The 25,164-nt window shown below is 43.6% G+C and overlaps 1 protein-coding gene across 1 annotated transcript; it reads left to right on the top strand.

Annotated features, from left to right (window-relative positions):
* Nucleotides 1–22,887: 22,887 nt before the first annotated feature.
* On the top strand, nt 22,888–23,715 carry LOC131293709 (protein Tube-like). The gene has a single exon (XM_058321784.1). The coding sequence runs from the start codon at nt 22,888–22,890 to the stop codon at nt 23,713–23,715; it is 828 nt and encodes a 275-aa protein (XP_058177767.1).
* The last annotated feature ends 1,449 nt before the right edge of the window (nt 23,716–25,164 follow it).

The raw sequence follows: 25,164 nt of genomic DNA, 5'->3' as shown, positions 1-25,164 counted from the left end.
TCGAGGGTTTTTCAGGACATTGGTGCAACCGATGCAGCTCCAATGTAAATCCGCATACATTCCCACAGCCGTTATCAGTTGCTGCGGGATCTTAGAACAACCATGATGAAAGGATGCCTCGCAATACGTGCAGTTGATCGTCTCGTCCCCCGCTTCTAGCGGCTTAGCACAAGCGAAACAGACTTCCTCCATTGCACTAATAAAAACAAAGAGGCGGGCTCCTCCGGGATCGTCCAAACTATAACTTCGACTCGCACGAACGTGAGAAATTTACAGGCACTTTCGTGATATAACCAAGAGTGTTGGCGTGAAAACAACAGTGTTAGGGACAGTTAGGCCAGAAATAAAACGAAAAATAACGAAAAAAAACTAAAATTTGAGCTAGCAGTAAAACAACGCGACTGACTTCAGTGACTATCAGCTGTCAACTGATGCGCCTTATTCTTCAAATATTGTCGAAATACGATACGTCCTCTGAACGGAATAAGCGATTCATCGATGCACACAACTTCAGGAGGATTGTAACATTTTTGAAAGTTTTGATTTAATTTTTCAACAATGTATCTTATTTTGGAAAGGCGGTCTGTTCTATCTACTTCTTCGTTGTTCGAAAAATGAAGCATTTTGAGTAAGATTTCAAAACGATCTCAACTCATAATTTTGTGAGGAAAATGTTGGGCATATATATTTTTTGTGGTCCAATATAATCGTATTTCCGGAAGATTGACCAAACCCATCCATATGAGAAGCCCGAACAACCTTTTTATCTCATCCTTATTGGTTGGGTACCATTTTCCCGAACGTTTTGATGATGTAGTATTCTGTGTCGCGTATATGTTTGTTTGCTCGCTTATATATTCAAATATTTCATCAGAAACAAAAAGTGAGTAAAATTCATAAACTGTTTTGCAGTTGCGAACGATCTCTAAATTTGCATTTGTGTCCAAGGAGCACACAAAAGGCGTAATATTTGGATGGTTTCGTTTAGGATCAAATCATTCTGTTGGAGTTTTCGGATGATTCACTTCTAGTTCACTACTTTCTGATGATGATAAACGGTAACAAACGCGGCGCCGCTTTCTTTGAGGAACCAGATATGTATCAATTGAAGTATCAGTGTCTTCACTTCCTAACATTTTCAACGTACATAAAATTTGAGTCCTTATAAACTGCAAGAACAAACCTATGGTGTCGCTGCCTAAACTGATTTGCTTGAATATGTGAGAAATTAATTTGCTCATACGCAAATATCGCTCTGGAGACATTATTGTTTCAATCCGTTCGGAAGTATTAGTAGTCAGACTTCAGCATTGTTCTAATTCTAAAGAAAACAGATGCCACACATGCTGAAGTCTGACCGTATTTTAATTTCTCTGTTTTGCCTCGTTCTGTTTCGTCGAGACATGATTGAACGTGAAAGCACTGCCTCGCTCGCCGTCGATGGTTTGCTACGAATCGCCGGCAGAACGGAAAGCAGTGCAAATTACGCGTAGCGCTTAACGTGTTAAAGGCTGTGAACAGTTGATGGCTATTAAAATATTTCGAAACCTTTCTATAAGTTCTGTTTCTATTTGCAAAATATCGCTCAATTCTTCTATGTTTGAATAAGCCCGACGACAAACGTTTCCCGTCGTATTATTTTCACCCATTTGCCTTGGTTCATTTACTTTAACACCAAATTTTTGTACATCTTTTCCAAAACCATTTTTTTCGATCATTGTGCATGTTGTTTTATAATTTTTAGTAACCTTCCATTTATAAATTCAATTCTGTACAAAATGTCTCATTCAACAGTTCAGTGGAGATATTTCATTAGATAAATTCTCAGGATTTGGAATAAATCCATTTTCTAAGTGCTCTACACTGTTCATTTCTGTTGGTTTTGCACCATGTTTACATAGACAGAGTGTCAGTTAAATATGCCAATTTTTTCTATCAATTAAACTCATATAAAATGAATAGTTTTCCGCCACATAGCTGGTTTCATTTCGCTGAATTGTGTAAGGAATTAACCTGGTTATTTGGCTTTTGATTTCGTCTACTGTTTATATAACTCTTTTTTTCTTTTGACTCTCTCGCAAACTCGATCACTTTTGTCCTGCAAAACCAACACTTTGGGGCATCAAATTTATCCAGATGATATCTGAATCGTCACTAATGAACGAAAGACGGATAGGCGTTAATGCCGATACTAGTAATTCATTGTCTGATGCAGCATTTTCTCCAGAACCATGAAACAGTTGATTGCAAATGCTGTGTCCACTAGATCCGTCAATGCCCCACGAGCGGAATAATACGACGCTAAGTGAATCACACAAAGAAGATGAATGGTGTCGCAAGATTTCTGCTTTTTGCATGTCAATTATTCTACACGCAGTGTGATTCACCAACTCTTGAAGATTAACTTCAACTTTTTCAGGTAAGGGTAAAAACAAACAGAACAAAATGTTAGTGTAGGGTACATTATTAATAGGAATTTTGGGTATAAAAAGATGGGTTTGTGAGCTGTAGAACAAGAAAAAGCGACCTAATGCATTCAAAGCAAACCAAACCAAATTTCATTCTTTGCCATTGACTTGGCTTGTCTTTCCCCCTTTACGTGATGTTCAACCACTATCCTGCTTCAGATTTTTACGATACGATTAACGACCTATATTTCATTGAATGAAAATTTCATATATTTCTTATCACACATGATGTTGCATATGGCATGATGGAGACGCCTAGTAGGTGATAAACTATAAGCTTCACATATAAAGTACAGAATAACGTAAAGATGCGCGCGTATGCGCAAACAAAACTATCATTTATTGTTACAAAACATTCTAGACTATAAGTAGGTATGCATCATATTACAATCTTTCACAACCCTTAGCGATGGCGTAAGGTTAAAAACAGAACATTGAAAAATTTTCCAGGAGTTTTGCGAAACAATGCTTAATATTTTGTGACATTCAATTTCAATTTACTTGAACTGTCAACAATTTTAAAGCATGATAATATACCTTTCCAAAACTGTGCTTGACATTCGATTCCGGCCATTATTATAGGAGTTACAGACCTTCAAATTTGATGGATTTTTTTCAAATTTTCACGCAATATTTTCACAAATCTTGACTTTGACGGGCTGTTTCTCAGAACCTGGAAGAATAGAGGCTCTAGTTTTTGAGCCATTTCTTAGTTTCATCTTGTAGTTTAAGAAAACATATCTCATTTTTCTGAAATCCGAAAATGAATTTTTGATTTTTATCCCGGCTTCGCTCCATCGTGCTGTGGTCAGCCGAACGGTACAGTGCGAGCGATCGTCTTCCCTCTTTCTTCGATTTCGTGCCATCTACCGGGATTTTGCCGGACCCAGCTTATCATCGAACCGTTACTTGACGTTTGATTGATAACGCTACTTGACGTTGAGCTTCGCCGTAACTTGTGTTGGCTCATCAGATCCGTTGCTCGTGATGTGCCGCGAATTAAATGTTGTTTGTGACCGTTTCGAACCCAACATGTCGCGATCTTCAGTTTTGTGTCATATTCGTGATGTGCAACCTGTTACCCGTTAGATATAATTAAATTATGCTATGTTCTGTAAAACGCTTCAAGGGGGCCAAATATGGTCAGTTGAATTTAATAAAAATTAACAAATTACCGCACAGTAAGGATAACGATCAATTTGTGATACCACAACAAAACAACGATCAAGCAACACCGGCCCGCGTGTGACAGCCAGGTCACACGAGTATCGTTCGAGTATTTTTTCGGTTTCGAGCTGCACATGTGCCCAACGCACTTCCCCGTCCCGGGATGTTTTCGCCCTTGTCATCCTTGTGCGACGTCTTCCAGGAGTTCCGAAACGCGGCTGTAGCTGTAGGCTATAGTTATCCGCTTGAACTATCAATTTTGTTCCGGCCGACGACCCTAGTTTGGGGTGAGTGGGGCGTCTTCTTCCCTATCAACCGGAACTTCCGTCAACGGACGCGTGTTCAGAATGCCCTCCACCTCGATCAGCCAGTTCTTAAATACCTCGTCGGTTGGCGTTCTACAGGGTGGCCACTCAACCGGGAAAACCGGGAAAACCGGTAATCAGCCTTGAATTTAATTTTTCCGGGAAAAAAACCGGGAAAACCGGGAATTTCGCCGAAAAAACCGGGAATATTTTTCATATAATATTTTTTTGAGATTTACATATTTTATTCTTGTAGCGTAATTATATTTTCCTTTAAAATTGTCACTACATTTCAATTGTTAAGGGCGACATTTGTTGTCAGCTGTTTGAAGGTCCAATGTATCCATATTGCGTTTTCGTTTCTTCCAGTAGTGCCGGCGTAGAGGCAAAGCGAGAAAGCATGATGATTTTGTCGCCAGGGAAGCAATGTGTACGAAAGACAAACGCATCGAGGGTTAACATTCGTAACATGGTAACGGGGATTTCCAGTTGAAATTGTAAAAGCATTGATCATCTGTTTAAACACTCGATATGAAATGGCAAAGCAACCAAATGTCTTTGTATATGCTTCAGATAGTAGCCAAAACAGTTACTTTAAATCTAGTAAATCTACTAGCTGAAAAGTTAATCGCTTCCTATGATATTGTACGAAAATATTCACAGCGTTCAAATCCGTCCTTTGAAATTTCAATTGCAAACTCCTGTCCTTCTACCAATATTTCCTGATGAGATCCTTTATCCTGTTGAGTTTATAAGGTTGCTTGTTTCGGGACGATCGCACGCGGTGCAATCTCTTGCTTCACTTGTTATGAATGTGTCACTATGGATGTACCTTTCGGATGTGATCTGATCGATTTATATGCTTGCAGATATACGGAAATAATTATGTATGTTTCATTCTATTTGTCAGCAATGGTATGATATGGATAAAGGTTTTTGTTTTACCTTTAACTGTTAACCACTCTCTAGCTGGTGTATTGGTTGTTTTGGTATGGGATCTCATTGTATTGCGGCATTCACTAGACGAGTGTGCTGATCAGTTTTTATTCTTGGTGAAATGTAGCTCATTTGAGTTGTTGGTGTGTTTGCATAAAATTTTGATAACGTGAATCATTTGTATCGACGTGTTTATGAACGTGTCTTTTGATAGAAATATTAGAAGATGTACAACAGGTATGCTACATCTCCCTTCTTTTGTTGAAAAATGTTATGATTAAGCAAATTCTATGAGCGAAGGAAAAACATTTTTCATTTCTAATTTTGAGCCGAATTAAAAATTAATTTGTTATTTATGTCATTAATGAAGTTGTTCTTTAACATTTTTATAAGGATTTTCTTTTGAAATATATACGCTCAAGCAATGTGTGTTGTTGCAATGAAAGTTCAGTTTACGATGCTCTATAATCCCAAACCGTATGTGTTGTCCCTGTTTTCCTTCGGTTTTTCAATAGTTTTTGTTTTTGAAAATTTTGAAGTTATTTCCTTAAAGTATTCTTTAACACATAACTTACATGCAGTTTTGACCTACCTAAAAAACCATAGAGACATATAACAGCCAAGTTTATCTACTATAAGCAATCGAAATGTAGTGAACCTGCATAAAGTAGAAAAAACCGGGAAAAGCTGGGAAAAAACCTGGAAAACCGGGAAAAACCGGGAATTTGAAATCATAATCTGAGTGGACACCCTGGTTCTAGTGAATTGGATCCTGTGAAGCCTTTTTTACAGATTGCACCAGCCTTTCCCATGCCGCTCCAAAGTGAGGCGCACATGGTGGGTTAAAGTGCCAGGTTGTATAGGGAATGTCTGAGCCTGCTACCTGCTCTTCTTTACAAATCGCATTTACTGCTTCCAGCAACTCGAGATTGCTCCCAACAAACTTCGTGCCTCGATGGCCGATTTACCTGCGGCGAGTTTCTGGGAGTGCGTTTCGAACTTTGCAGAAGGCGCAGTTCTTACGTACTCGATGGCATGCCGTGCTGACAGCGGGGATGTCGTAGCGCTGTCTAACTTCATTCATTACCGTTTGATGGTTTGCGTGCTTAAATTGTTGGTGGTAATGGTCCACAATGAGATCTGTTATCTTTCCGGCTCTCGGTAGGATGATTGGCCTTTTGGCGTCAGGGTCGGCGTACACGCAAGCGTCAATTCTTCCCTTAGCTCTGAGGATACCGTCCTCATCCATATATGAGCTCCTCTGATACAGAACGCTGGTTTTAGGGAGGATTCGGCGTTTCTCACTTGGCGTTCGGGTGTCGAGGATTTGCCATTCCGCCGGAAACGATCGACGTTGAGTTAGGTTGACGATAGGTTACGGGTGTTGTGGATGAACCGCCAGACGAAATCAGCAGCGCGGACCAGTCGCCACCAGCGCGAGAATCGTTCCACGTCGAACAGAGGTTCGCAAGACTCGTGAATCGCAACCGTTTTTCGCTTCTCTTCATCTGTGGTTTCTGGAGCAGAGGGGGAGCTCGGCCAGTCACTTTCTGCTTGACTCAGGAAGGTGGATCCGGTGAACCAGCTACTGCTCGATAGATGGTGCTTCGGCTTCGACCACTTTGTCCCTTCGTCCGCGACGTTCAGTTTTGTCGGAACCCAACGTCATTCGTCTGTATTGGTGATTTCCGCAATTTCTGCCACTCTCTACGCGACGAAGGTACTGTACCGTCGGCGGTCAGAGTGTATCCAGCAGATCACGTCCTCTGAGTCCGTCCAAAAGACTCTCCGTGATTTTTTCGCGGTTTGTTTTAGCGATACAGTTGGCGATCCGGGTTCCTGGCTCGATCCTCTGATGGCGATATGATCCGCTCAATTGTGTAACAATTGTTTTTAAGAATTGCAAGTGGCTTAGTGGCTTTTTCCCTCTTTTGTTTGTTTCTTGTTTATACAAAATGTATGAATTTACCAGGGAAATTTCCATCCCCCAAAAAAAAATGCTTACAGCCACCATTTGAGCGAATTTCTCATAAAACAATAGGTTGATGCGTACTGATCCGCTCGGTCAACACCACCCATTTATTTTATGTAGTCCAATACAATATTAGGTTTCTTGACCATCACATCCACGCCACCACGTCTAATTCTTTTCACCGTTGTCGTTCCTGTGTTACCTTTCGTTGTCAAACAAGGGACAACTCTCTGATCTTTCCACCCTAAAACTAAGGTGTTTCCATAAGCGATCGTACGATTTGTCGAAAAAGATGGCTTTTTTATTTCTTTGGGTAATTCTTTTCTGTTCGTTAAAATTGTACCACTTTGTGGGTGTTTTTGGATTGTATGTGATGAACGAAATTCTACCCTTGAACTTTACAGTTGATTCGTCGACACATATATGCTCGCCTGGGGTAAAATAATCCAAAACTTTGAGTTGATACGAGGGCTGACAATAAAGTAAGGTCTCCAATTGTTTTTTCATAGAAAATGACATTTATTTACCAAAAGCGATACACCGTTGGAAAGGCCAATGTCTTGGCTACTTTTCTACATAATCGCCATTTTTTTCCAACACCTTGCGCATCCGCACGATGAACTTGTCTATGCCGGCAGAATACCACTCTCCGTCCGCCTCGCGCAGCCAGGTGTTGACCTCTTTCTGAACCTCCGCGTCACTTTCAAACTTCTTCCCTCCGAACTGCAAGTTGTTCACAAGGATATGACGGATTGTTTCGCTGCTACACACTACTCCAAGCTTCTCTTCCAAGTCCCTAATTGTCGCACGGCGGTTTTTGAGCATTTCTGCCTCCACTGCTTGAACAATCGCATCCGAGACCGACGGTCGGCCACTTCTCTCCTCGTCGTGAACATTAGTGCGTCCGGAATTGAACTCGCGGCTCCACTTACGCACGTTTTTTATGTCCATACACTTTTCCCCGTAAACTTCAACTAGTTGACGATGGATTTCAATAGGTGTCACCTTTTTCGCACTCAAAAAACGTATTACAGCACGCAATTAGCACTTGGACGCTGACGCGAGGGGTACCTCCATCGTTGACGGCTGCACAACCAAGACTGAGCGGTCGGGGAAGCCTCACCCAGCAGCAAAGTGGTAGTGGGGGAACCAAGGAACACGGCGGTGTTGCCAGATTTCGCCTAGCGCGTGATCCGGCGAAGTTGCAGCGTTGGAGACCTTACTTTATTGTCAGCCCTCGTATAATCCAAAAAGCAGTTTACTCGTTGCTGGCGTGTTCGTGGATTGGTAGTGTGTGTTGGAATAGTTTCCGGATGAAGCATCCAAAATATTTGAGAAAATCTGTCTCTGGTAAAGGTTTCCGAATAGAATGGAAATTTGCTTACGATATTTTGTGAACAATATTCTTGCAAATTTGCCAAAGACATTGTCCCCATATTGATAACCACAGCAAGAAATGCCCAGAACTCTTCGTTGGTAACATCATGCCAATTACGCCATATGGATGTTGACGATAGCGCCTTTCCTTCTAATTTTCGTTTTGCGTAACTGTTGGTTCCAAGAACAATTTTCTCCACTAGGTCATTTGTGAAAAACGGTTTGAAAAAATCGATTGGTTGTTGTACATTAGAAACTACTTGTGTAACTGCAGGGTTCACACCAGCTTGCTCGTTTGGTGATACTTGAACGTAGTTTCCACAAAGTCAGGCGGTGACAGCACGTTGGGAAAGCGAAGGTGATGATGTGGTGAAACGAGTGTAGAGCAACATCGACGGAGGTGGCCTCATGGAACAAGCTCCAATCAGCGTTTTAAAGATATGAAAGAAGTCGTGGAACATTAATCTTGCTAAAGTTTAACTGCCTAACAGGACTATAACTAGGACGAGAATAAAAAGATCGACTTGAATTACTTGCTACATTAATCTTAAGATTTAGGGTTATTTCGAGCGCTGGATGATTAGTGTCGATGCGGAGCAATGGAACCACGCTTTGCTAGATTGCCGGGCATAGTTCGGCCAACCCTTGGCAGTCAGCGACGGTCAGTCAGTTGACGGTCTAAGCCTTTACGGACATAACTGAGCAGGAATAGACCATTCGGTGACAGGCAGTCCGTAAAACACAATGACGATGCAGATGTCGGCGTAGCCGTATAATGCATGAATGGATGGATATCACTGAACGCCCAGATGAGTCCCGGGAAATGGTAGGTGGGATGTATATAGCGCAAATGTAGAATAAACAATCCGGTAATTTCACAGCCACAACTGCAAGCTCCAGACTAGAATGAACCGGTACCTGGTAGGCCAAAAGTGTGGCGGTACACGCTATTAGTATTCCTCCACCTCGTGTACATGAGCTATTTGCGGTATTCCGGTCTGTGCGAAATACATTGTAGTGGTCATCGAATGTGATGGCATGGTGACGAGAGTGCCTAGTGAATCTATCCTTCTGGCTGGCACTGCTCGACAATCCCCAGGCCAGAACGATCCTCAGAGGTTGTAAGTACACCGTGGGTGGTGCTTCTTCGATTTATAAATTCCTTAAAGACTGTACCTACCGGCCACGTGGTAGGTGATAAAGCCTTCTGTTTGTACTGCAGTGACATACCGACCTTGAATGAGATGAAGGTCAGGGTGCTGAGCTCTTTATTCTGATGCATCAGTTTCACAACCGTGGCATCATCAATACCCATTTGCTCTCTGACAAATGCTTGCATCTCCGAAACAGTGGCCGTTGGGCGTCTATGCGAAATATAAAGCCAGAATTTCGGTGTTTCCGGCGGTAATATTATCGCGGCATGAGATGCCATGGTGTTTGAAGACGCAGTGCCAGTGAGGATATTGGAGGCTGGTTCTACAGCAGCTGCCACTGCTACGCGATACTCCCGAAATTTCTGTAGAATGGTCGAAAGCGGTACAAGCAGGTCAGGTTCGGTGAGTAGAGTTGAGTTGAGCGAAATTCCGTTAACGGCAGCCGCTACGTCCCAAACCACTCTCACTTTGCGCAGTTTATTTGGGTTAGTAACCGGGAAAATGGGCAGGTACCATTTCCTCGGGTGGCTTACTCTCGTTTCGGATTACGATAGTTTCCTAACGTATCTTTTTTTATATAGTCATCTGTTATCTTGTTCATGGATCCGCGCAATGTTCCGTCGCGAATCATTCGTTTTTCCAGACAGTCTAGGCGACGGAGAGCCATCGAACAATTGCCAGGCAGCTTTGTATCTTCGTAGCGCCACAGCAGACTGGTCACGTACCTCCCACCGACAAGCATCGTGTTACGTTGGTCCAACGCTTTCTCGTCTGCCTTGGAACACAGAGTTCGAGTCGCTCTACATTCTTCAAGTGCGAATGACCCCTTCATCGCTTCGTCGACTCGTTGTTCAAGATCGTTACAACTACAGAAGACGTGTTGAAGGAACAATGAGGTACTCATTAGAGTGGAGGAGGGCACTTTTTTGCTGGCTCATAAACACCGAGATGGCGAAGTCGAGGATGCTGTCGAGGCGGTCTTCCTTCAGTGGCGGTGCGCGACGTATGCTCGGGCCTTCCGTACATCTCCTCGAGCGATGCCAGCGCCTCCTGCAGGTACTCGATACGCCCCAGCCGACACTCTACAGTTTTCAGCGCCCTTTCACTGAGCGCCTGTCTCAACCTTCACATAACATTCTCGCTGGGTGCGAAGCCGTTAGGTTGGTTGTTTCCTCGTAGGTTTTGAGAAAGGTTGGCCAATCTTCAAGCCGACCGGAGAATGGCGGCAGCTCGCGGGGGACGGCTTGCCTCGCTGATAGTTGGTTCCGGGTGAGCTCGTGCAGACCCGTACGATAGCGAGCCCGAATGGGCGTTCGAGTAAGACGGACTCGCCCCTGCCTGATGATTCCGGACACACTCGCGAAACTCGAACGCCGTGGAGCTAGGGTGAACTAGTCTAGGTGGAGCGGTCGTGTTCGATGCGTGCTTGGCCACCATTTTGTTTACTAGTGAGTTGCATCATGCTTCCATCAACATTAGCACTTCCTCCACCAGGTCCTTTTTTTCAAGGCTTTGTTGCAAGGGTGTACCCTGCGATGAGCGTACTTCGCGGGTTCAGTTTTGCAACTCCACCAGCGTTGTTTGAGCGATGGTCCTGCCCTGCATTTTTCGCAACACCACACTCCTCCGCCTTCCACTTCATCTTCGTCATTGCATGCACAGTGGAACACTCTGGTACACGATTCGGAAATCACGTAATCGTGGCCTTTTTCTTGTCCACACACTGCACAGTGGTCCATCTATAACTTATCCCATGAGAGGCGGGGCTCACCACCTCGACGGCGTGGGTTCGAATCCCAACCGAGACCGGACCCTCCCCTGTACGAGAGGACTGACTATCCAAGTACAAGAGGGAAACAAGTCTCTTAAGCCCTTAACGGGCAGGCATGACCAAGAGGTCGTTACGCCAAGAAGAAGAAGAAGCAGCCCTGGCACGTTGAATTGTTCACTTGGCAGGATACGGAGTGACAGCTTCGTCCTTTTGTTACACTTCGCAATCGCAATCGCAAAAAATACAAATTTTTAAATATTGCTGCACCTGGTGCGGCAAGTCGCTTTCTTTCCCAGAAGCCACAGAAACCAAGAAGAACTCGAACAGTAATTTGTTGAACGCGTTGATTTATTCACGGGGTTTACAAAATTGCACTGCACTTCTAATCTTGTTACCGTTCAGAGAGCGAAAGAACGATCTAGTGTTGCGAGTTCCGTGAAGCACCTACCTAGAACGTTCCGTTCCTATCTATGCATCCAGTTCCGCAGAATAGCAGACTACAGGTTCTTTGGAACGGAACGAAAAGCGACGGGTAGGTGCACCGTCCGTTTTTTACAGGCTTTGGCAGCCAAGCTCATCAACTGTTGTATCTAAAGTAACTGGTATTGAAATAGCTCATTGACAGTTGCCTCTAACGCATCTCATTTTGTCTCTAACGCGTCTGGGTTGCCTCAAGCCGGAAAATAAGGAAAAACCAAAGTAATTGTGGGTTTGATACATTGTAAGACTTCAAGAACAATAAACATTATTATTTTGGTATACTTTAAAGCTATTCTTATGTATTTTTGAACAATTTTGCGTTTATTTTTTATACGTGGCTGCATACGTATGTCAACTAGGAAGCCTGCCTTCCCGGCGGCATAAACGTACTTGCATGGATTACTGTATGTCACTTGACAGTTACGATAGTGCGTTTATGCCACTGGGTTGAACACTACAATGCAGACTTCTTCGAAACAGACTTCCGGTTTTTAAGTTGTACACCCAATACCTATACCTATAATATTCTAGATCTACAGCACTGCTGCGAGAGAGCCTGTCTATGAGCAGCACGTTTGCTGAAGGAGACCAGCACGCTATCTGTCCAAGTGTGCCAGAACGAGAACGCGAACGCACAGTCCTTCCGAGGGACGACCATGGCCCAACAAACATGCGTGCGAAAAGAAACCCTCTGCCTGATTCGATGTCACTTATGATTGAAAATCAGAAAAAGGCCCTGCCATGCAAAACAGATCAAAATTGTAAAGGAAAGGACCCTTTTGTGCGGAATTGTTTGTGTGCTGTCAGTGTATGAGAGAGAGAATGAAAAGAAAGAGTAGGAAGTGAAGGAGCAAGAGTGAGAAAGGCATACAGTAAAGATAGAGACAGACAAAGTAAAAAAAATAGAGCCAGAGAGGGAACGTATGACAAGGCGAGAGACAGAGAGAGATATTCCCAAAAAAAGAGAGAGATTGGAGATCAGAAAGAAAGGGAGAGTGGTAAATATACAAAGAGAGTGATAAGGGGTGAGAGAAAGTGAGAGAGAGAGAGAAAGTAATATAGAGTAGGGAGGGAGGGAGAGAGATTGAGAAAGAGAGAAAGAGAGAGAGAGAGAGAGAGAGAGAGAGAGAGAGAGAGAGAGAGAGCAAACGACATAGGGTGGTATGTGAAAGTTTACTTTTTATTATTCAAACAGGAGTGAGAACAACTACGCTTGCATACGGGATTAGCTTATAACGTAGCCATTCGATTCGAACTCGCATTTCTATGCATGTGTTAACAGATCTTCCACTACCAAAAGACAAAACAAGGACGTGAGAAGTGGGCATCGCTTTCCGTGGCAGAGTATACGGAGGACCGATCCGAGCCTGCGAGCAGGTTGATTTAGCTTCCGCGAAACGAACAAGTCAAGACATGGGAGATTGTTCCTTCCTTGAAACACAGAAGGTGGGGTATACCAAGGGGCACAGTGTGCCGGACGTCGAGCTGATACTGTGCCTTTCGCGAATCATTACACACATGACAGGATTTTCCACTACAAATCAAACAAAGGAGAAACCGACACGTGGTGAATAGTAAGTCGCAGAACGTGCAGCGAATGCAACACGGATGGGATGGCGAGAGAAGGATGTGCGCCGTATGCTCAGGTAGCGAGTGATCAATGTAGTGCTCTTTACATCTCTGAATAGTTTTATTCCTGTTTAAGTAGATTTTTACTATTGGCCGAAACAATGTGCAATTCGCATCTACGAATTTTCATGCGTAGTCTGAGTTTCATGCGTAGTTTACACGAGTCGCTAAAGATCGTGCGTTTCGTGTCAACGCTAAAATTCGTAAGCCGATCCAAATGAAGTGTTGATGTGAGTGCCTAACTGTGAAAAATAGCAGAGAGGTAATGTGGTCACCGAAACATTTTGACCAAACATTCGACATCATCGCAAACAACCATTTTCCATGCGCTTGCAATCAATACCAGGTGCGCAAATTTTTGCAAATCTATTTGTCACTCGACGACCGAAAACACGTTTGAGCACATTTTGACAGTTGTTTGACTAACTGACAGCATTTAACCGTTTGCAAAGGTTGCAGTACCCGGTTGCATGCGCTGTGTGGCACAGAAACTGGTGTAATATGCTGTAATTCTATTTGGTTTTTTGGTAATATTTTGCGATATAACAATGTGTGCGGCATAGATAGCCTCAGGCTAGACTGGAAAATCTGAATATCGCACTTGATTTTCCAAAGTCTCGGTCACAATTACCAACCCTGAATCACAGGTCGACCGAGGTAACATTTTCGGCAATTTTTCATTTATTTCAAATACGTCAAGAGCAAACAGGATTACTTGACCTTTGAAGCCAGCCGAACTGCCCGAATCGTCCAACAAAATTAAATTACTTTTACAAAAGGATTGATTCTTCGTAGTAATTTGGCTTCCGATTCGTGTAATTCTTGGATCACGGCCCGAATGTCACCAGGATCCAAGTTATTCTAATAGGCCATTGACGGATGCATTCGATTACGTTCATTTTTCAGATGTGTGTCACAACTTTTAGCGATGCTTTTATAGCAAGCTCTGCAGGAAGGTAATCTTTGACTCAGTGTATATAAAAGTTGGTCTTCTGATTTGGACAACATTTCTTGAAACAGATTTCACAGGCCGTATCGCTGAATGTGTTAACATCCTTCAAAAACGCCTGTATAATTGCAATGCTTTGGGTATATGCATTTTTTTTAGTATCATTCGGTGCGCTCTGTCCTGCTCAGTCTCGCAGGCCCGAAGCATAGACTTATACTGCCTAGCAACAGCCAAGCGTAAGGGTTTTTTCGGTGTTTCGTTTTGTCGATACATGTTTCTCACACAACTTTTATGAATTCTGTCTCCACTTGTGTTGTACCCAAGCTTGTTCGTTAAATTCACTCAATATATTTCTTTACTTTACTTAACTCGTTTTTTTGTCTCTGATCGTTCCGCACGTGGTTCAGTTCGTACCGGTACTACATCTATCGCTCTTCGATCTGTCAAGCCCTTTTGCCTGTGGAGCCTTTGTTTCATCCAACATCTATTATCGTTATCGTAGTCGGATTATCGCACCTTCATTTGCACCATGTGCCACAACTTGAATTCATCTTCTTACGTTTCGGATACATATTGACGGAAACTAGGTCTGTGCTCTGTAAGTGAAACAGAATATCTTCTTCTTCTTGTCGTAACGACCCTCTTCTTGGTCATGCCTGCCCGTTAAGGGCTTACGAGACTTGTTTCCCTGTTGTACGTGGATAGTAAGTCCTCTCGTACAGGGGAGGGTCCGGTCTCCGTTGGGATTCGAACCCACGCCGTCGAGGTGGTGAGAGCCCTGGTGCTCATGGGTCGATTTTCTAACCGGCGCTACCGCTCGGCTGTCGCGGACCACCCATTACACATTCTACTGGGTTCTTATTAACTACTTGCTTAATGTACACGGCACACAAGCGCTTGAACTCGCGAAAGTTTGCAGCCTCGGCAATCTCTCTAGGCATGCTGTTATACCATTGTTGTATACCTTTACAAAACAAATAATTCCTGGTAAACACTGTCGAAAACTTCGACGTTCTAGGATCATGAGCCCTTCGAGTGTTGTACCGGTGAATGTCAGAACCCCTAACTACTCTTTCTCCAAGGTACCCCGGTAGCAACCCCCCAGGAGTTTGAATATTAGTATCATAGTCTGATCCACTATCCGCTGCTCTACCGACATCCATTGCAGGACATCCAGCATAACAGCAGACAGCGTGTACCGACTACAACACAACACTAACCTCATTACCCTATTCTGTACTTTTTGCAACCTTTTGAGCTGTGTCCGATTGCCGAGGAACAATCGACATTACCATATAGTGTGTTTTACCAACCTTTAATGCGACTTTCTTGTATTTCAACCAGCCATCCAGAGCCACCAAGTCTTCATTCAAAAGGGACTTTGCCTGTTTCACGTTCTTTCGCGATATAAATATTACTGTCTCATCATCAAAAAGATTTATCTCGCAGGAACGTTAGACCTGCTTCATGTCATTTATTTACTTTTCATGTTCTTTCAACGGGATGCGAGTATAAGTTAAACCAAAGGTTGGAGTTGACTTCCACTTGCTTTATTCTGGTGAACAAGCGTTGACCTCGGTGGTCGGGACATGAATACCCTATCACAAGATCTATCTTATTTGACCTGGCGTGCCTGGAAGGCACGATCAACCATCTCGCATCTCACCGCGCGTCAACCGATGAAACCCGACGTTTCTCGGAGAGCGCAGTGCCTTGCTGCGTACGTGGGTATAACAATACTGATAAACAAAATTGGTCCTAGAACACTTCCTTGTGGAACCCCAAAAGTGTCTTCAATAGGATCTGAAACAGATTTTATGAAAATTGTCGTCTGGGTTCTACCTGCCAGATAATCGCTGAACCAACTGAGTTCCCTCCCCTCAATACCGAACCGTCTAAGTGTTGTGAGCACCAAGGGTCTCGATATTGTTTCAAATGCCCGTTAGATCCAAGAAGACGGCAAGTACTGGTTGCCCACTGTCCATCAACCTCTTCCACTGCGCAAGCACCAGGTTCAGTGCAGTTTCACAGGAATGTCCTTCCCGATATCCTGACTGCTCCGGGCAAGCAGGCCGTTCTGGTCCAGGTATTGCACCAATTGGTCTATGATCACAACCTCCAGAACCTTCTCGACAGTGTGAAGCATGTTGATGGGGCGGAACTCTTCCGCCTTGATAGCTCCAGTCAGCTTTGGAATAGGTACAACCAATGACTCCTTCCATGTATCGGAATGTTGCTGTTAACAAGTGTGACGCTATTCACAAAAAAGTTGTAGAACCCTGCTGCGATCACCGCCTCATAGGATTCGAAACAGTTACCGAATTTCACGCATGAAGCGGTATTCTCGTCGGGTTTCAACATGGTTTTAAGAAGTTTCCAAAGTTCCCTACTATTACCCTGATGCTTGCTAATTTCCCTACTGAAGTATTCCTCACGAGTAGTTTTTAAAAACCTACTGTACTCGTTTCGTAGCTTAGTGTACTCACACCAATGTGAAGAGAGCCAATGGGTTCCAGAGCCAACGTATACCATCTGCCAGAGTATCTACTCTCCACGGTCCTTTAATAAACTAAACTATGCATAGCACTCTCTAGAGTAACCTTCAATAGATCTGCAACTTCATGGAAATTTGTAGTTGCCCAATGTAGACTCAATGTGATCGCCTGACGAAAGACCCTCTTTAGAGTACCTATTCCAGCATTTAACATGTTTTTGAACTGTCCTGAAACGTTCATCGTTCAAGTTTAAAAGCAAAGTTTCATGATTAGATATTTTTGCACAAGCATCTGTTACCACGCTAATTGAGTCTGTGTTGCAGTACACATGGTCAATCAATGTCCTGCTATTCTTCGTAATACGAGTAGCTGGATTAACACTAGAACCGCCGATGGGACTTTTTTGTCCCATTTTTTTTTTTTTAATGTGGCACGACATCCCCTAGTGGGACAAGGCCTCTCTCCGAAGAGAGTTTGTGTGACCGAAAGACGGTATATTATAGATCGGTGGTCAGCCGTTCGTAATACCGGAGGGTGCCAGACTCGAGATTCGATCCCACACCTGTGGTGTGGTGTTTCCTCGTGCTACCGCTGCGCCATGGGCACCCCCAATTTTTGTCCCATCGCACTCGAAAAAACTGTGTATTTCCGCTTGGCGTCGTGACATCCTATAGAAATTTTCTGACTTTTATTTATTTTTAACGATCTTTCGAATGCGCCCAGAAAAAAATGTGTATCCCATATGGTACATTTAAAAAATCATTTCCAACCTAGAACCGCCATATGGGACATTTTTGTCCCATAGGCAAAATACGTTGTGATGACTGGTATCCCTGCTGTCAACGAGTGACGGAGTGCTTTTGCAAGTCTGGCAGCACTGCAATATTTGCAGGTCCGAACAAGGAGCCTACACGTTTCGACATAACGGCTTGCCTGGTCGTTGTGTGTGCTCTCCCAATATCCGCGCAACCAGTCTGTCTGGTGGACTTAGGACATTGCAAGTGTTTGCAAGTTGCAATATTTATTTGTGCGCTTTTAGTAGTATCTAAATATGGCACGCCAGCCTGATTTACGACCCAAAGAGATTGTTGCTGCTCTGAACGACATTTCCAGTGATCAATCAGATGGGGATCCTCTGTCTGATATCTCTGACTGCGATTTATTTGATCCATTGGTATGCTCATCTAGTGAATCATCCGACAACGAGCTTGAAGATTGTGTTCCAGAACAAGTACAGCACTCAGTTGAAGGCAAGTATTATACAAAAGTAATTTGGCTGTCAAACCACTTTTATTAACTTTTCACACATGTGCTATACACAAAAATTATCTTATTTTATGTTTATTTCAGATAAGGAATCTGCAAGCCAAGGCGCTGGAAGAAAGCGTACATCTGTCACAGACATCGGCACTGGGCCTTCAAAAGAAACTCGTCGGGCCAGCGGCACTCGACAAACTGCAGACTCTAACGCTGGAAAAGCTCCACGGGTAGCCCCTGCAAAATCAAGAAATGACCAAGTTGACATACAGTCAAAAGTAGCAGCTAAAACGAACCGCAAACTGGAAGGTTCTTTAGATAAACTTGTTGTTGGATCGATCGTAGAGGCACCTGATGGCACACAGTGGAAAGTAGTTGAAATTAACAATGCTAATGGAGGCAGAACTGCTGAACTAAACGTTATAAGAGACGTACCCGGTCCGTCTCCTTACGCTAAACGATACGTAGTCGGCGGTGTAGTCTCGAGTTCATGGCGTCTTATCATTGATAATGGTATTCTAAATCGAATTCGAAAATGCACTGAAATTGAAGCTAGAAGAGTATTGCAAACTAAAAACTGGACTTTGTCTCTCGCTGAGCTGGATGCATTTCTAGCGATTTTGTACATTCGCGGAGCTACTGAGTCCAAAGGCATGGAGATTGATCTGATGTGGTCCGAAAAATACGGTCTTCCATTCTACAAGAATGTAATGTCGCGTAATAGGTTTCGTGAGATCATGAAATTCCTCAGATTTGACGAAAAAGCGACTAGATCGGAACGATTGCAAACCGATAAATTTGCCCTGATATCAGATGTGTTTTCAAGATTTGTGTCAAACTGTCAAAGTAATTACGTCCTGGGTCCTCATATTTCTGTCGATGAGCAATTGTTTCCATCCAAGACAAGGTGCCCATTTACGCAGTTTATGGCATCGAAGCCAGATAAGTACGGGCAAAAGTATTGGATGGCTGTTGACGTAGATTCTAAATATGTTATCAACATATTTCCTTATCTCGGGAAAAATGATGACCGTCCTGCGGAGGAGAGACTCGGAGTCTTTGTAGTAAAAAAATTAGTAGATCCGTACTTAAACAGTGGAAGAAACGTTACTTGTGATAATTTTTTCACCTCGTTAGAACTAGCGAAGTATTTAAAATCCAAAAAAACTAGCTTAGTTGGCACAGTCAACAAGGCTAGAAGGGAAGTGCCGATCTGCGTGAAGAAAGCAAAGGAAAAACTTTACTTCACCAAAGCGTTCGTAAGCGCCGACACAACTCTTACAGTATATCAAGGTACAACTAAAAAAAATGTCGTTTTGCTGAGCTCAATGCATCGTGATGTAAGAACTGGAAACGATGAAAAATCAAAACCTGAAATTGTATCTTTTTACAACTCGACCAAGTACGGAGTTGATGTAGTTGACCAAATGTGTAGAAAGTACTCCGTAAAAAATGCCAGTAGAAGATGGCCTGTTCATTCTTTTTTTAATATTCTGGATTTGGCGGGAATCAATGCTTGGGTCTTGTACAAAAAGAGATATTACAAAAGAATCTTACAAAAGAGAAGATATCTAGACGCGATTTTCTTTTCAAGCTAGGCGAAGAACTTTCCACGAGAACTGGAGGTTCTCGTCGGCGCTGCCAGGTTCGAATGTCTTGTCACGAGGGTAAAAGTGCTAACGAATGCTTCACATGCAATAGACCAGTATGTAAAAAATGTACTAAAAGAGTTTCGTACGTATGCGTTTCATGTGAGCCAGGTTCTGATGAAGCAATGTAATATTTTGTCCTTATACCATGAAATCTAAAAATGTATTATAGATGTTTGAATCAATTAATCTAGGTGTTTCATTTTGCTGTCGAAAAAAGCTTTGTCCTCTTCTTTTGGCCATTAAGAGCTGTATTGACATCAAATTTTCACAAGGTTTTCAAAGGGAGTCGCAGACGCCCGCGTAGACCCAAAAAAATAAGAACTAAAGATTTATTTTATTACCATAAAAACCCTACTTATCAGTTGATTGATTAAATAATTTATATCTATTAGCCTAGATTTACTGTCGTTCAATCCTGTAAGGAATAATTATAAGCATTTATCATTTAATACCCTATTATGTTCTATTAATGTAAAGAAAACTGGATTAGATACCCTTGGTATGCGGTTGATATGGTCTGATTTCGATTTTTTTTACTACTGATTGAGTTTATAATAAGACTTTATTATACCTTATTATCATGTTTACTAATTATTTGACCACAAAAAACCCTTGGGTAAAAAAACATGTCTAAATATGTATACATAACGAATGGGACAAAATTGTCCCATATGGCGGTTCTAGTAAGGTAGAAAAGTCCGGCGGTTCTAGTGTTAACCTTCTGCTTCAGGCACACCGAGTCCATAAGTTTCATAAGAAATTTTTCGGACTTCGTATCAATGAACCAATCAATGTTGAAGTCACCAATTAAAACATTGCGTTTGCCAAAATCTAGAAATCTGTCTAGTCAGTCCTCCAGAATTTCGACAAATCGTGAGTCACTTGAACTTGGTGAGTGATACAGAACGCCATAGTTTGCAGTCGCCATGCCTCGAGTCACAGTAAACCCCAAAACCCAGTAACCTTCCGGTGATTCGTTTTAAATCACCTTTAAGACAACCGAGCTTCCAGCATAAACTGCAACCCCTCCTGTGTGTCGTGAGTGAGACAAACAGGACACGACCCTGTACCCCGGTATACTAAACTGATCAAATGCTTCGCTTCCGTTATATGCGTCTCAGATAGAAGGACCAACGCGGGTTGCATCCTTTTTACAGAGTCGCGTAACAGAACATAGCTTGGCGATAGGCCAGCGATATTGCAATACATGATTTAATATCGCTGTCCTATCCCCAGCAATCTATGCTATTGGGAATGCTTAGCAATCTTCGATGCCTGTTTTTTGTATATTGGGCACTCGCTACTAAAAGCAGCATGTTCCGTGCTCCTCCTTGAACCCGCCAACACGCAGTTCACACATTTTAAGGCCGCCGACTTACATTCCGACGTCCTGTGTGCACTGCGCCTAGAGCAGGCTTCCTCCTTATTGCACTCGGTGCTCTTGTGCCCAAACTGCCCGCACCCGAAACATCGTAATACATGAACAGAAGTGCTTATCGCACAACTGTCAAAACCTATTTTGAACTTTTTGAGGTCCTCTAGACATTGTGCCGATTCCCTGTCCACATCGATCACGTCATTGTACTTCTGGTACTTGTAGAACCTACTTTCGTACATTCCAACAAGCTCCAGTGCCGTGAACGAGATCCCTGCATTCTGTTCTTTCAGGAGTGCAATCACGTCTTCGTCAGAGTACTTCTCCGTCATTCAGAGTACAGGTGGTGAAAATTTTCACCGCAATCATAGCAGACGACCGGGTCATCACTAACGAAACGACTACGGAGCATTTCTTACACTCCATGGCCGTTTAAAACAAATCCGAGCAAAACGTTCGCAAGTAAAAAACACTATAAGTACCGCTCCAGATGCTGCCGGCTTCACCCACACAAAACACTATTTGATCGCTTGGCCGCCTAGACCAATACTAGTACACTGCCGGTAACAAGCGATATGGACACCGCTCCCGAAGCGTCATAAGCGACGCCGCCGAAAACTAAACCCAACCGCAAATACCGGACGATGCACCACGATCAAAACAAACTGCACTAAACACTCAAAAGACACTTCGGACACATTTGCACACCGAAAACATACGATAAATCTGCTTCCGACTTAGCGCTCAATCTTGTCATCTTCTTTCACACACATGTCTTAACTTGTGCTTCAATTATTTTCGTGAATGTTTTCTGCCTATAGATTGTCTGAAACTATAGTATCCGTGTAGTACACTGATCTGGACGACCATCACATCAAGGAGGACCTTTTGGGGAGCTTCGAGAAATCCACCCGCAGGGTACTTCAGCCATGGTGTGGCTTGCTCTTGCACTTTTTGTTTTCACTCTGTTGTTTAAAAAATGCGTCCGATCGCTACGAGTCTTGGAGAGGAACGCACTTTGAGGGCTTCTCACACCTATTCAATCACAAGCATCGATTTTTCACCTATTCAATCACAAGCATCGATTTTTCAGTGCGCAATACGTAGCGAGGTTTAAATGCCCTTCTTTGTTTGAATACCATTAATAGGACGGCTACCCGCCACCGTCGCCATCCTTCACAGACTACCCACAACGGCTCCAGATGCTCGGCTTATTCCAACACAGACTACAGGACGGCTACCTGTCACCGTCGCCATCCTTCATCGACTAGGCGACACGGCTCCAGATGCTCGATTCTAGCACGGGATGTCACCGCCGCCATCCTGCACAGTCCAGGGGACAAGGCTCCAGACACACGGGTATTAGAATATTCCGCCTACAAGACTACCTGAGATGCATCTGGCACCCAGGACACATAGCCGTGTACCTGAAGATGAATCCTTCCCTTTCCACATTACTCCATTCCCGATAGAATGTAACATATAAATAAGACACAACTTGTAAGCGACTTCAATATGAGTACACCAGTTGAATAATATACGTCGTAAAGACACAGAACTCTAAGAACGTGGTTGTGATTGATATTACCCCCGAAATCCAGGATCGTTAACTGACGCCCGAATAGGATGGACATTTGGATATTGAAGTGGCAGTACAGTACAAAACAGTTAAAGTAAAGTAAAATCTATCCTGCTCTACGTCATTGCCACCTGCACTTCAAGGATTTCATCGAGAAGGACGCCGAGAACCCCTAGTAGAGGCATCAAACGGGACCGCTCCAACGTGTCGGCAGTTTCACGCCGAGTCTACAGGGCCAGATTACAAATGCTGGTCTATCTCATCTGGTTGCTGTGATTTGAATAGTTTAAGTAATCCGAAAGTACGAAGCAAACGGGAAACATGGACCGCAACTTGGAAGTCCGACATATGACCAATTTGGATAACGTGGTGCACATTTTGGATACCAGTGAAGGATGGCGCTCGTTTCTCTACCAGATCCCGAAAGACTTGAACGATCTTTCCAAAAACGAGTACATGCTGAAGTACGATGGCTCGATCGAACGCTTTCTCGAAACGGAAAGTGCAAAGGAGAAAACGTCCCCGTCGAGATTGTTGCTGGAAGAGTGGAGCATATCGGGAAAGGCGCGGCCCACTGTTGACCATTTGCTGGTATTACTTGTGCGTGCGAAGCAAATCCGGGCGGCGGAGTATCTGACAACCTTGCTGCGGGAAAAACCTCCAGGCCGGCCTACCGATGGGCCAGGGGCTCCGATAGACGTGAGACTGCCAGAGGACCACCACACGGAGTCCTTGTTAAACGGTATCAGCTACCCAAGCTCTACCATGCTACAGCAAAATGTGAGTTCAGTAACGATCGATAACAATCGAGACTATTACGACAAGCTCGGGCCGACGAAGCGGGTCGAGATTGAGAATAGCTTATCACCCATCGCGGACGGCGAGTTACACGTCTTTTCAACGATCAAAAACAACGCACGTCCCGAGAGGATCGACGGAAAATTACCACGCGTGGTGGAAGAAAAGTCGGCTTCGTCGAGTGGTTTACCACTGATTTCTGCGCTCGGTTTTCAAGGGGACGAAAAGGCACCAGAGGAAGCCTTTGAGTCGTCTAAGCATCAAAACGACCGAAATTATCAGCCAGCAGAAAACCACGATGAGCGGGAAGCCCCAAACTTATCTATTCTTGGAAGTGCTTATTGGTTATAGTTTAAATGTAAATGCTAACATTAATTTTGGTGAAAAACATATAAACAAGACGATAACGGTATTGCGTAGGGGCCCCGTTCATGTTACCGTTTAAGGCCCCCATCAGTGTAACTCCGCCACTGCTTGGTACGGAAAGTACCAACTCTACTGATAGCACAAGCGATACCGATTATTCCGACGCACAAAGTGTGAATCCTGTGAGTTCTCCAATGGAATTTTCTTGTTCATCTTTCGTCGTAGAATATACCTACAATAAATACGATAAGACAGGAAACCAGCCAACGTATCATATTCCACCCTCGCGACAGGATGTCACCGCATTCTATGAGAACCCTCGCTACGGATGTAACCACTCAACGCAGACACTAGCGCGAACCCTCGCGACAGGACATGACCACTCGACGCAGAAACCTGACGACGATCGCGAACGAGTTGAGACATGAATTGTGCAGAACAACAACTGTGAGAAAGACCTCGTCACCAATCGCAGAGCAACACGTCGAAACAGAAGACCACCCGGAGGAGCAACGGCAGCGCTATAAAAGGGCTTCATAACAAGTTAGACCTCAGTCTCTAGCTAGGAACAGACAGAACAGGTTCAATCCCAAATAAAAATTGTAATAGTCGTGTATCAGTAATTATACTTAAATAAAAATTATATTTTTTTACAATAATCTTGAGGCAACGATCATAACTTATATATATGACTGGATGTGAGTTTTTGGAAACCGGAAGGGTGCCTGAATTCGTTCAGAGCATCCCACACTTCGATGGAACTGGTAACGTCAATATTTGGGTATGGCAGGTTGAAGAAGTAACGAAATTTTTTTCTTGATTAGAAAAAACTTCAATCGAATACAATAATAAAGCTTTTGGTTACCAGCGCTGTTCTAAATACCAAAACATAAAAGGCAACCCTCGTAGTTTGAGAATTCTCGGAATACGACGCTCTGCGGCCACGTGGAAGGGGAGATAGCTTTGTCACGAATCTGGAGCGACATATCTCGAGCTTGAAAGAGACAGAGGTGGCAGTGCTAAGGTCTCTGTCCTTACTCCTTCGTTTGATGCGTGCTCCTCCCAGTCCCTCAGTGTGCTTGTTGGCAACTTTGTGCACAACAAGTGTTCGAGCAAAACACCCCAAGTCTCCGTCCTTTCCCCGAGAAGGTCAAGGGTTTTTGCCGTTCGAACTCGTCCACTAAGAGGTGCAGTGCGGTCGCGGTTTCCCTTTTCTTGGGCGTCATAGTGAATAGTGCTTGCAAGTGGCGTTTTTTAAGTAGATATTCGTTTGAGTTAGCGCGCCGTTAATGCCTGCCATGCTATCTCATAATTTGCTGCGCTTATAGTGATCACTTCTATCACTTGGGCTGCTTCACCCTTAATCGCTGCGCGCAAGTAATGGAACTTTCGGATGGCGGGAAGATCACGGTTGTCGTGAATCAGACACTCGAA

Source organism: Anopheles ziemanni, chromosome 2 (genome assembly GCF_943734765.1).
Source record: "Anopheles ziemanni chromosome 2, idAnoZiCoDA_A2_x.2, whole genome shotgun sequence".
In the NCBI taxonomy this organism is placed as follows: domain Eukaryota; kingdom Metazoa; phylum Arthropoda; class Insecta; order Diptera; family Culicidae; genus Anopheles; species Anopheles ziemanni.
This window is presented reverse-complemented; position numbering and strand designations above follow the sequence as displayed.